A 12,391-nucleotide genomic window follows, 5' to 3' on the forward strand; every position below is an offset into this window, starting at 1 on the left:
GCTAATATTTCTCATCGTCTTTTATGTTTTCAAGCTTGAGGGTAAGACATGAAATACACAGTTCTTGCGAACTAAACTCATGTATGAGTTGATTGAAGAGAATTTTAACGAAAAGTTTCTGGTGCTGTTTACTTTAACGAAAAATTACATTTTTACACTAAAAAATCAATCATGATACTATTCATTTTACTATTTATTTTATCTTTATCGTTAAAACTCAAAATTTTCAAATTATTTTTATTAGTTTTCATTTGATTTAATGAGATTTCCTTGACTCAAATATAATTGCATTTCCTTTGTGTTTTCCAGTGTTTATGCCGACCAAGGGGATTCATGTTTCTTCACTGTTTTCCAGGCACAAATTTAAAAGCTAGTCTTGCTTCCTTCCCTCTTTTATTTTATTGGATTTCCATTTTTCAACTGCCATTAATCTCTGTGTAACTATTTAAACCACTTCTGAAACTGTATTCAGTAAATATTCGATTAACAAATCAGGCTGCGGTCTTTCAGCTACAGAAAACAGACTTCACACACACACACACACACTCTCTCTCTGGAACTAAAAAATGCTTGAAAAGAGACACAAAACCCTCGAACAGATGAAGAGAAGGCTATAAGATAAAGTGTTCAATTCTCACCAACCGCCTTTGAACTCTCTCTCTCTCTCTCTCTCTCTCTTCGCACTTCACCCTCTCTCTCTCCCCTCTTTATCTTCTCAGCTCACAAGCAGAAAACCTGTTTGCTCTTCTCACTCACTCTCTAAAACAATGAGTAAACAGGAAGTGATGAAGCTTCAGGTACACACCCTTTTCAGTTTTCACTATTTTCTTTCAAAACTGGTCTGAAAATCAAAGCTGCTTAGTTTAGTTTAGAATCCTTCTCATTATCTTCTGTTTTCTCTTAATTATGTTTCTCATTACTATAATCCATACAGTAAGTTATTAACTCAGTCTAATTTGGTTGGTTCGTGATTAATTATACTTGCAGACCTGTGTTTTCAAAGTTAACATTGACTGTGATGGTTGCAAGCACAAGATAAAGAAATTGCTGCAAAAAATTGATGGTACTTTCTTCTCTTCTGTTTACCATATTCTCAATTTTCTAACCCAAATATTGTTCTTCTCTTTGTTTAGTAACAACTCCGATTTGATCTTAGTAGAGATTGAACTTCGCCAGACGAAATATGTTTCAATTTACCATAAATATTTTCATTGTTTTAGTGTAGTGGTGTGCATGGACGGAGCCAATGAAGGCTTACTGAGGATAAATGTCCCCACTTAAGTAATTCGTTTGTTAAGTTGTAGACTAGAGTTATATTTGAAAAAAATATATGTATCTAATATCCAACGTACATTCATACCATTTACACTCCATATCAAATATTATATGAGCAAAAGTACTCTTATTTTGTCATTCAAACTGGAAAACTTCTTTACCGCCTATCATATATTAATATTTTTCACCACTTTTTCATTACTATACTGAAATTTTTGTAACATGAAATTATGCTACATCATCATTTGAAAGCATCCTATTAACATATTAAGTATAAGTCACACCATAATAAAAAAAATTTAATTGATTTTTGAGATGCCCTACTAAAAGAAATTTGTAGCTCCGTCCTGACGGTGTGAATTTTCATCGGTTTATTTACTTGGGGTAAAACACAATTTTGTTGACTGCGTTTAGGCTCGAAATGGTTTGAATTTTTTGATTTGGGTCACTTTTTAGGTGTGTACACAACAAGTATAGATGCAGAACATAGCAAGGTGACTGTTACGGGGAATGTTGATCCACACACAATCATCAAGAAACTTGAAAAGAAGGGGAAACATGCGGAACTCTGGGGGGGCTCAAAGGGTTCAAATTTCAATCAAGCCCAGCTGAAGAACGTGGCAATGCCGGTACAGAATGCGAAAGGCGGGGGACACCAGCAACAACCACCAAAGGGCGGAGGAGGCCACCAGCAACAACCGCAAAAGGGCAGAGGAGGCAACCAGCAACAGCACCAACAAATGAAAGGAGGTAATGGTAATGTTATGAAGGTGCCTCAGAAGGCCCAGAAGTCTGTGAAGTTCAATCTGCCGGAGGCGGAGGACTTTGACGGTAGCGATTTCGATGAGTTTGATGATGAATTTGATGATGAGTTCGATGATGATGAGTTTGATGATGAAGATTATGATGATGAGGAAGAGCTTGATCATGGACATCATCAGATGGCTAAGAACAAGGTGATGGGTAATATTGTAAATGGGGCACAAGGAGGAGGGCCATATGGGAAAATGATGCCAATGGTGGGTGCTAATCATGGGCATGGCCCACATGGGCCTGCTGGGATGATGAATATGCATGTGATGAACGACAAAAAGTTAGGTGGTGGGGGCGGCGGTGGGGGAGGGTCTGCCAAGAAAGGCGGGGTAATTGATTTCCCTGTGCAAATGAAAGGTATGGGTGGAAATAATGAAAAGAAGAATGGCAAGGATGGAAATGGCGGAAAGAAAGGCGGTGGAAATAGCAAGGGTGGGGACAAGAAACAAGGGGGTAAAAATAAGAAAGAGGGCAAAGATGGCAAAAAAGGAGGTGGGTTGCTAGGGTGGCTCAGCCGGAGTACAAGTATCGGACGCGGCGGTTCCAAAGACGAGAAAGGCAAAGGCAAGGGCAATGGAAGCAAAAAGGGCGGGGGCAAAGATGGAAAAAATGATTTTCATGAGATTGATTTCAAAGGAAAAGATACCAAAGGAGGGAAAGGAGGGAAAGGTGGAAAGGAAAGCAAGGAGGGCAAAAATGGAAAAGGAGCCAAAGAGGGCAAGGGAGGGAAAGGCGCCAAAGGTGGTGATGATGGTGAGGATATCCGGCAAATGGGTTACATGGGCCAAAAGGGACAAATGGGCCAAATGGGTCAAATGGGTCATATGGGAAATATGGGTCAGATGGGGCAGAGACCTCAAATGGGTCAGATGGGTCAAATGGGTAGCTATCCAATGGGGCAGATGGGTAATTTTCCTGCAGTACAAGGACTGCCTGCACAGGCAATGATGAACGGCGGAGGAGGATACTATCAAGGCGGTATGGGTCCCGGAAACCCGTATAATCAGCAGCAGCAACAATACTTGGCCATGATGATGAATCAACAGAGAGCAGCAGCCAACGGTGGGAATGATATGTACCATCCGATGATGTACACCCGCCCGCAGCCGCCGCCGATGAACTACATGCCCCAACAGCCAATGCCATCAGGACCTCCATCTGATCCTTATGCCAACTACTTCAGTGATGAGAACCCTAATGGTTGTAGTATCATGTAGAAGTAATTTCTAGGGTTTCAGGCTATGTTTTTACTTATTTTTGTAGGATTATTGTGTTGTGGTGCTAAGCCGAAAGTAGTTTGAAGGTATGGAAGGAAGTACCATTGCTTATGCTACTTGGTAAATGGTAATGAGTAAGTTTTGTAGCTTGGTAAATGGTATTGCTTAACCTATTCAATGAGTGAATTATTAACTTCTGATTCGAAGTTTTCTAGGGTACAAACACGTATGAACTCGATATAGATCACGACGATTGTAATTTATTTGTATTGTAGATGTGTTGTAATTTCAAGCCCGTGTTTTGAGCCTCCTCGTCAAATTAGAATAGCCATTGATGATTTGTTTAGGCATTATTGAATTCGGTTTTGCGAAGTGGTTCTCGAATTCAAAATGCATCGCGTGTAGGATTCAACTTGGAAATATTTAGAGGATCAATCTCTATCTGCTCAAATTATTAGGACCATCTCTTGACTTCCATTCCCTCACCTCACCGGCATCCACCCACCTTCATCAAGTCTTTTGCTTGGAAAACGCAACTTTATTGGCATTTTATATACAGAGCTATCAGTGCACACCAATATTAAAAGAAAATTGTGCCATATCAATATTTTTCTTGCTTGGTGGGGTATTAGATATGTATAGGTCGTTCTCTAATCTCTACCTAACTAAGGACATGGGTTCCATAAAAAATAAAATGAATAAAAAAACCAAGGAGATCGGTTTTATGAGCGTTTTATCATCTAAATAGACCACTAATAGATTATACTATGCTTGGTGGCTGGATTGAGTTTAAGCCACTAGTATAAAGTCTTGCCTTTGTAGAAGAAGATAGACTTTCGCGTAATGAGTTTACTGTTATAGTGATATTCTGAGTCATTAGGTTAGGTGTAAGACTCTTTTCACATGAACTTATATTAGTGATTTTGAACGTAATGATAGCAGTGAATTATTTCCACCTAAATCCTTCTCTAGGAAGAATTTGTAAAACACATTATGTTGGATTGTTATCCAATTTAATAAGTTCATTCCTAGTTCAAATCGAACCATCGAACCGGCATGCAATCTAACAAAAAAAAAAAAAGGGAGAAATTATACAACCTGCACCTGTAATTTTCTTATTGAATAAAAACCTACATCAGTCAACTGAATAAAAAATAGTTGACCCGTTACCTGGGAAATTTGATGAGTAGCAGCCCATTGAATGATGTAACAAAGGCCATGAGCAGTGAAGATGCCAGGACTATGTGTCCAAGCCATTTATATGTGGTACAATTGTCAACAAATGGAACGAAGATATCCATAACATAGCTATGACATGCAGGTTATGTTATATCGATTCTCTATAGAACGTGTAAAGTGCATGTCGTTTGCCTCATTTCTTGTATTCTGTCAAGCAACCTTAATGAATAGACAGACATCCATAAAGTGTAAAGAGAATATGAATATTGTCACAAGAACCTAACATAGCGTATATTGCTAAGAATTCAAGATGTTTATAATGTATAATGATAATGATTATACAATATTTTAAATTGTAAAGGTTTATAGAATTAAATTAAGATTGATGAAGATTCAAAGTAATGACTTTGTTTAGGATGACAGTTTCTCATTCAGAATTTGTAAAAACAAATTTTTGATCAAATCATACATTGCAATATACTAGGCCTCTAATTCTTTAAAAGGTTTACCTAAAAAATTCGCGATATAACTAGAAAGACGATGAAGAAAAAGTCTGTGAGTTATAGAAAGTTCACTACTGTTATTACTCACGTGGATAGCATATGGCCTAAAAGAAGACTAGGGTTTGCAGCGGAAGTGATTGTGAAGACATGATTACTAAGGTGATCAATCAAAGAAACAAGTCACATGCATTCATTATAATAGTGAAGTAAGCATCCATCCACAAACAGGAAACATATTATAGTGAAGAAAGAGTCATGTCTAGGGCTTCAGACTAACCCCTAACTACAAAGAGTTTAATTACTCATGTGCAATAATAAAATAGCAAACTAAAAATTCATCAAAAGCTTGAGACAACTGAGAAGAGACGGAAGAACCAGAGAGCACCAGAGCAATTCTTGTCTCGCGGCTGGTTTTCTAGAAAATCATCATTTATCTTAGCCGTTGATTTAATTTTGTGTATCTTTTACCTTTAATGATTAGATTAGGAGACCTAAATACTCTTTTAAAGTAGTGTCCTCACTTGTGCCTTGAACGCTACTATATCTCTAAAATCTTGACAATATTCGCAAATCTGCATGAAATCATCATTATGAGTTGTCTGTGGTAAAATACCAATAAAGTCTACTAGAAAAACCGGAATCATAAACTGTAATATTCTCCAAACTAGACATTTAGAGCTTTCCACATATGAGGTTCAATATTTGATTTGTCCCGAGGAAGTGCAATTTAATCTTCCAGCTTGACTGATCTGCACATCAAACCTCTACTTCCAGGGTGGAAAACATCTTTTAATCCCAAAATACTCTGTTTTAGCTTTAATTTCAATGTTATTGCTTGGGAACACAAATTTGAACAAAATTAGTGAAAAGCAAAGAAAAACATAAAATACGACACAAAAATTAAGTCTAAAAAGCAATAAAAATAGGTACGGAAACGAACCTATGCTCCTAAACACTTAACAATGCTCCTAAACAACTAACAATTCTCCCCTTTCTCTCTTTCTCCCTGCACCAACTACGGTTAATTAGGACCGACTACTGTTTGGCCATGCATATGTAATCTTGCTTTATAAACAATTAACAATGCTCCATAAATTAAGTGAGATGATTAGGGTTGCTTTTGTTTCAACCTGCCAAACTAAGAGCGGTGTCAAGTAGAAGCCAGAACCCAGTGACACTCTTTTGTTTGTTACTTAAAGCACAAGCTATTGCATGGCTGGGTACATGCCTCTTCACTGCCAAGTGCCAAGTACCCCTACACACTCACCAACACTTTGTTTTCGTGTCAAGATTTATGCTCATCTCTTTCCCTTTACATGTGAACCCCCCCACCCCCAACATTCGTAACGTCACATAAACTGGAAAAGTTTTCCAAAATCTATCAAAGAAGAACTCAATGCCGAAACCCTAAAATGTCCACATGCATGTCCATAACACTCTAGAGCCTGCCCTAAATTAGTAACCCTCGCACTATAAATTGCGAACTCCTCTCTCTCGTTCTTTGCCAATTCCCACGTTTCCTCTCTAGCCTCTAGGTATACAAAAACTTCTTCGTTCCAACTCAGAATTTGTTTCCAATTCCATCCATGGCTTCTTTCCTTCCCAATTTGCTCCTACTCTTCTCTTGCTTTTCCCTTCTCATTTTCACGTCTGTGGCGACAGTAAAAACCCGACCCCAAATCCCCATCAAGCCGGATAAGCTTGTCCTCAAGGTGCAGAAAGATGGGGCAACCAATCTTCATGTGGCCCAAATTTACAAAAGAAACCCTCCAGTCCAATTCCCCTTTGTGGTTGACTTAAATGGAAGGTTCTTATCAGTCAATTGTGAGAACCAGTACTTGTCATCGGGCTACAATGCTCCGGTTTGCCACTCAACACAGTGTGCTAGAGCCAATCCTAATAGCCAGATGACATGCCGCACATGCAGCTCATCTAGAACCCCACTAGGGTGCCACTCCAACGCGTGTGGGCTCATGACCACAAACCCTGTGACTCGCCAAAGCGCTATGGGTGAGCTTGCTCAAGATGTCCTCTCAATCCCATCAACCCAAGGCTCAAGCCCTGGCCCAATGGTCCAAGTCCCTCAATTCCTCTTTGCATGTGCACCTTCAAATATTATGCAAAAAGGCCTACCCAAAAATGTTCAAGGTTTTGCTGGCCTAGGCCACTCCCCAATTTCCCTACCCTACCAACTAGCCTCCCACTTCGGCTTTCCAGCAAAATTTGCCGTGTGCCTCCCTTCTGCGCCTGGCCAGAATGGCGTCATTTTCTTCGGGGAAGGACCCTATCTCATGAACCGGGGCATCGACGTGTCGCGCAAGTTGACCTACACCCCACTGACCATAGGCAGGCAAGGAGAGTACTACATAAACGTTCAATCCGTCAAAATCAACAACAAGGTGGTTCCACTCAACACATCTCTCTTGCCCTACTCACCAAAACGAGGGGTTGGTGGGACAATGATCAGCACCACAACTCCCTACACAATCCTCCAAACCTCAATCTTTAGGGCACTCACTCAGCTTCTCATCAATCAGCTCCAAGGGGTGCCCCAAGTGAAACCAGTGGCGCCATTCGGGGTGTGTTTCGATGCGAAGAGATTCGCCAGCAACAAGGCAGCGCTTACGGTTTCTAGCATAGACCTTGTTCTAGACAACAACCGGAACATCTGGAGGCTGTATGGTCATAACGTTATCGTTCAGCCAAGTCCCAACGTGGCGTGTCTAGGGTTTGTGGATGGTGGGTTGAGGCCTCAGGCTTCGATCGTGATCGGAGCACTCCAGTTGGAGGATAATCTGCTGCAGTTTGATTTGACGAACTCAAGGTTGGGATTTAGCTCTTCGTTGTTGTCCCGCAGGACTAGTTGTTCCAGCTTCAACTTTGGCAAATCCTCCACTGGTGCTGAAGAATCTACCGAATCCACCGATGAACCATAAATTGTGATCTCCCTTGTGAGACGTGATCTACGTGAGGGTGTTTGTGTATGTTGATCAAATAAAGTCTATGTAAAATGTGAAGCTTTGTGCTTTGGTGTACGTAGTCTCTTCTATATCAAGGGACTGGATAAATAAAACTTTGTTAATTATTTGTTCATGTCTTCTTCTTGGTACCAACTCAAACTCATTCATGCTTGGTATTCTTAGATGGATTCAAACTCCAATTTCATTTTTCCAACAATTTTCCGGAGTGAAAGACTGTTGGCGTCAAGTTGCAAATATTAGTGTACTCCCTTTTGTACACCCAAGTTTGAATCTATCTTTCTCTAGTATAAATTAGATTAAACATTTCATTCTAATATAAAAAGAAACAACAATTTTCTTGTGTGATGACGAAAATTTTCTGGTGTGACGACGATTACAATGTCACATTGTTTAACACTATATACCTTAGGCCCATTTTGGTGTGACGACGATATATTTTTAGTATGACAACGATTACAGTGTCACATTGTTTAACACTATATACGTCTGTTTGTTGTGACAACGGTTATAGCACCACGTACTGTTTAACTCTACACTCCTGTCTCTGGGTCCATAACGTTGTTCACCTAGAACAAAACCAATTGTATGGTGTTTGCCAGGCCTAGGCTAGTCTCTGGCTAAGTTTGTTGTTGGGCTACATATCATTTTTCTCAGCCAGTGAATGTCAGCCTTCACTTGAAGAGCCCAAAGGGCCTTGTTATTTATTATTATTATTTTTTCCATTATCATTTTCCTCTTTATCTTTAAATCAAATAAATTTAAAAATATTAAGAGATAAAAATAAACATAAATGTATAATTTTTTTTTTCTTTTCAAATTATAAGATAAGCTTTAAGGTTCGATTTACTTACTTCAATATAAATAAAACCATCATCATGCGCTCCTTCATAACTCAAAGAAAACCGAGTTATTAGTAACAACATGTATTCTTTGAAAATACAATTTCTACCTTGTAATTTTATGAGGAGGTCGAGTATAATATAATTTTTTTTTCAAGTAATTCCAATGTTTTTTTGAGCAAAATTCAAAATTTAGAATTTAGTATTTATTTTTCATTCTTCGTATTATTTGTGTAGTGTTTTTAGCTCAGTTAATTACGAGCACTACTTTTAAGTTTGAGGTTGGAGTTCAATTTTACCGTTTCTCAATATCGTTGGTATAAGAACGAGATATTAGATAATACTTAAGTACTGAATTGTGAATATTTTATATACTCACTTTCCAACTAGATCTAATAAAAAAAATATCATATATTCCTTATTTTTCAAAACAATAAAACATGTTTTAATTTATTATTAGACAAAATTAATGACATATTTCTTATTTTTCAAAACAATAAAATATGTGTTAATTTATTATTGGACAAAATTAAGAGACGAGAAGAGTAAAAGACAATGGGCCCCACCGACGTGTCTTGTCCAATGACTGAGCAGTATATCCAAAGGGAAAAGGATCCTCGTCAGGTTATTTTTCTGGAGATCTTAGGATTTCGGAACTATCTATCATACATTGTGAGGTTAAAAATTCTTTTAAAATTTAAAATGAAATACAAATAATATTTAATAAAAATTGATCATACGATATAAAATGAACGATCATGATCACAAAATCCTAGGATCGCAGAAAAAGGATCCAGCGATCCTATCCAAAGTTCACACTCTCTAATCTCTACATGTGTTTTATTATTCTCAATACAAGAGGAAAAAAAACCCTCTGAAGTCTTCGTCTCTTCAAACCCACAAAAAGCGCACGCATTTTTCTTTCACGGACCAAAACCAGACGAAGCAGAAATCCAAGAAAAAAAAAATCCCAGAAATAAAGAAAGAAAGTTGGAAAATGCATTCGTTCGGGTACAGAGCCAATGCTCTGCTGACCTTCGCAGTTACAATTTTGGCCCTGATGTGCGCCATGGCCTCCATTTCCGATAATCTCAACCACCCCACTCCCACTACGCAAGTCCAGGTTCTCTCTCTCTCTGTGGGGCAGATCTGCGATTTCAAAAATTTTGATTTTTGGGTTCGAATTTAAATACCCAGTTGGATTTTGTTTCTGATATGCTTGTTGGGTTTTTCTTTAGGTGCTGAATATTAATTGGTTTCAGAAGCAACCGAACGGGAACGACGAGGTGCATTTCTTTCAATTTTTTTTTAATAATTTAATTTGTAGCTTTTGGGTTATATCTGAAATTTCTTTGAATTTGAATTCAATTTTGTATTGGCTGAAATGGGTGTTGACTGAATTTCGATTATACTGAGTCTCTGGATAGTATTTGATTAATCCAGTTTAAAGATTGGTACTTTGGGCTTTTGTGTTTATTTTATGTATCAAATTTTCATGGGCATGCACTCTGTGTGTGTAGGTTGTGTATGGGTATGCAGGTTTCGGTGCTAAATTTCCTGGTTTTGTGTTTTAGTTTCAGTACATAATATGTGAATTTGATCTAGGTATGCATTTTGTGAATTGAAGCTTGGGTTTATACAACGGTAGTATTAGGATCGTAGAGAGCTTAATCACCCCTTTCTGACATGTTGGTGCGAGCCCATTGGCTTATCGGTTTATAACTAAATTTCTAATTAAGTAGTTGTATCACTGTCTTAAAAACTTGTAAAACATGTGGTATTTTGTTATGCTCCTCACTCAAAATGGAGGCCTATAGTCAAATTATAGGTGGTAGTTTCCGTGTTGAGGTTTGGGACGGGATGTAAGAGAACAGAGTGGGATCATTCCATTTGGGACGGGATTATAGGTGGTAGTTTCCGTGTTGACGCCTAACATTTCTCTTTCCCAATTTTGGCTTGAACTTTTAAGTAGATAAGGTATAACATTCTATTTGCGTGGTTAATATTAAGGTTTATTTATCTGGCTGGGGTGGGTCTAGAGATTGGGTGCAACCTTAGAGTACTGACAGATAGTTGCATGTCTACAGGGCATGAGCTGAGCTCACAATATTTATTTAAGTGATTCCTCTACCAATAGGAAAACAGGTAAAATAAAATACGAGGGCATTTGCTAGAGCTGAAAGTTATAGTAAACCTGACTGGCAGCAATTCAACTGCTCCCTAGGTTCTTGAACTGTTGTCCTATTTCCCGTTGGTTACACTTTGAATCATGAACTTCGGATTTGCTTCTTTGATTTATAGTGACCATGATAGTTGGGTGATTGAAAAAGGAAGATTATGTTTATGAATGAATCACAGTTTGGTATGAACTAACATGATTTTCGTTTTATGCAGGTCAGCATGACTATGAATATATCAGCAGACTTGCAGTCATTGTTTACATGGAATACAAAGCAGGTTTGCAATTTCACAAATTTGTGTGTGTATGTGTTAGCATTCATGATCACTTAAATTTTTTTAGTATATTCTGTGCATGCTTTAAGTAGTCTTTGGGTACACTGCGCGGAACTCTATGATAACGACTTTTTGGAGAGTGATGGCAACTATCATGCATAGGACTAGAAGCACCAACCAAAATTCAAAACCTACCATTTGTGTTGAGAAACGGTTTTTGTTGGCATGGTTGGCTGCATTATTTTATACGGTCTGGTGAAATTTAAGTTGTGCATACCACAATTAGAAAATTCGGTCTCTTTATTTTCCAGCCAGTACCCTGATCCCTTTTACTTTATCTGCAATGCATGACAGGTTTTTGTTTTTCTAGCCGCTGAGTATGGAACCCCAAAGAACTCACTGAATCAGGTATCTGCACATATATGTTTCAAGTTATATTTCTGGTTAGTTATATGTTTCGATTTTGCTTTTCTTGAGGTAAAAATTGAGATTAACAACTCTTCTCTTTCACTGAATAACTGTTTTTCCATTTGTTTTGCTTGTATGTGTCCCTCGGATCTGCATATCCACTCTATAGTATCTTCTAGGGCTTGTAGACTGCACAGTGCTTTAGTTATTGCTTAAAAAAGTCTTTGCATAAAGTTTTAACACTATTTTACAGATCTCTCTTTGGGATGGTATCTTACCAACCAAGGAACATGCCAAGTTTTGGATTCATACTTCAAACAAGTACCGCTTCATTGATCAGGTACGAGCAGTCGCTTTCATTTTTTGCATCTGTTTCTTGGCTTCATCGGAGACTAAGATCTATTGTAGTTTCTTGGCTCCATCGATAACTGACTCTCTTTGTAATTCATCTTTGTGTAGGGAACCAATCTCCGGGGTAAAGAATTCAACTTGACATTGCACTGGCACGTCATGCCCAAGACGGGCAAAATGTTCGCTGACAAGATCGTCATGCCGGGATATCGCTTGCCACAGGAGTATAGATGATGGGGAGGTGCTTTGTCTTGTGTATCTTTTTCTCTGTAGCTTTGGCCTCTATTCCGAAAGGGATACAAATTAGAGACATAGAAACAGGGAAGGTTTTTTACTTGTTATGAGAAAAAGAAATATACGAGGTTTGATCA

General features: G+C 38.3%; 3 protein-coding genes across 3 annotated transcripts; all 3 read left to right on the forward strand.

The window, feature by feature from the left end:
• Positions 1-505: 505 nt before the first annotated feature.
• LOC137745480 (heavy metal-associated isoprenylated plant protein 34-like) lies at positions 506-3,416 on the forward strand. Its single transcript, XM_068485436.1, has 3 exons — positions 506-797; positions 988-1,063; positions 1,732-3,416. Exons 1-3 carry the CDS (start codon positions 768-770, stop codon positions 3,303-3,305), a joined length of 1,680 nt encoding a protein of 559 aa, XP_068341537.1. The 5' UTR covers positions 506-767; the 3' UTR covers positions 3,306-3,416.
• A 3,157-nt stretch (positions 3,417-6,573) lies between these two features.
• On the forward strand, positions 6,574-8,044 carry LOC137744688 (gamma conglutin 1-like). The gene has a single exon (XM_068484458.1). It carries the CDS (start codon positions 6,574-6,576, stop codon positions 7,921-7,923), a length of 1,350 nt encoding a protein of 449 aa, XP_068340559.1. The 3' UTR covers positions 7,924-8,044.
• A 1,631-nt stretch (positions 8,045-9,675) lies between these two features.
• LOC137745246 (signal peptidase complex subunit 3B-like) lies at positions 9,676-12,391 on the forward strand. Its single transcript, XM_068485163.1, has 6 exons — positions 9,676-9,930; positions 10,046-10,093; positions 11,202-11,264; positions 11,616-11,669; positions 11,923-12,009; positions 12,129-12,391. The coding sequence occupies exons 1-6, from the start codon at positions 9,805-9,807 to the stop codon at positions 12,252-12,254; spliced, it is 504 nt and encodes a 167-aa protein (XP_068341264.1). The 5' UTR covers positions 9,676-9,804; the 3' UTR covers positions 12,255-12,391.

This window comes from Pyrus communis, chromosome 9, assembly GCF_963583255.1.
Source record: "Pyrus communis chromosome 9, drPyrComm1.1, whole genome shotgun sequence".
Taxonomy (NCBI): Eukaryota; Viridiplantae; Streptophyta; class Magnoliopsida; order Rosales; family Rosaceae; genus Pyrus; species Pyrus communis.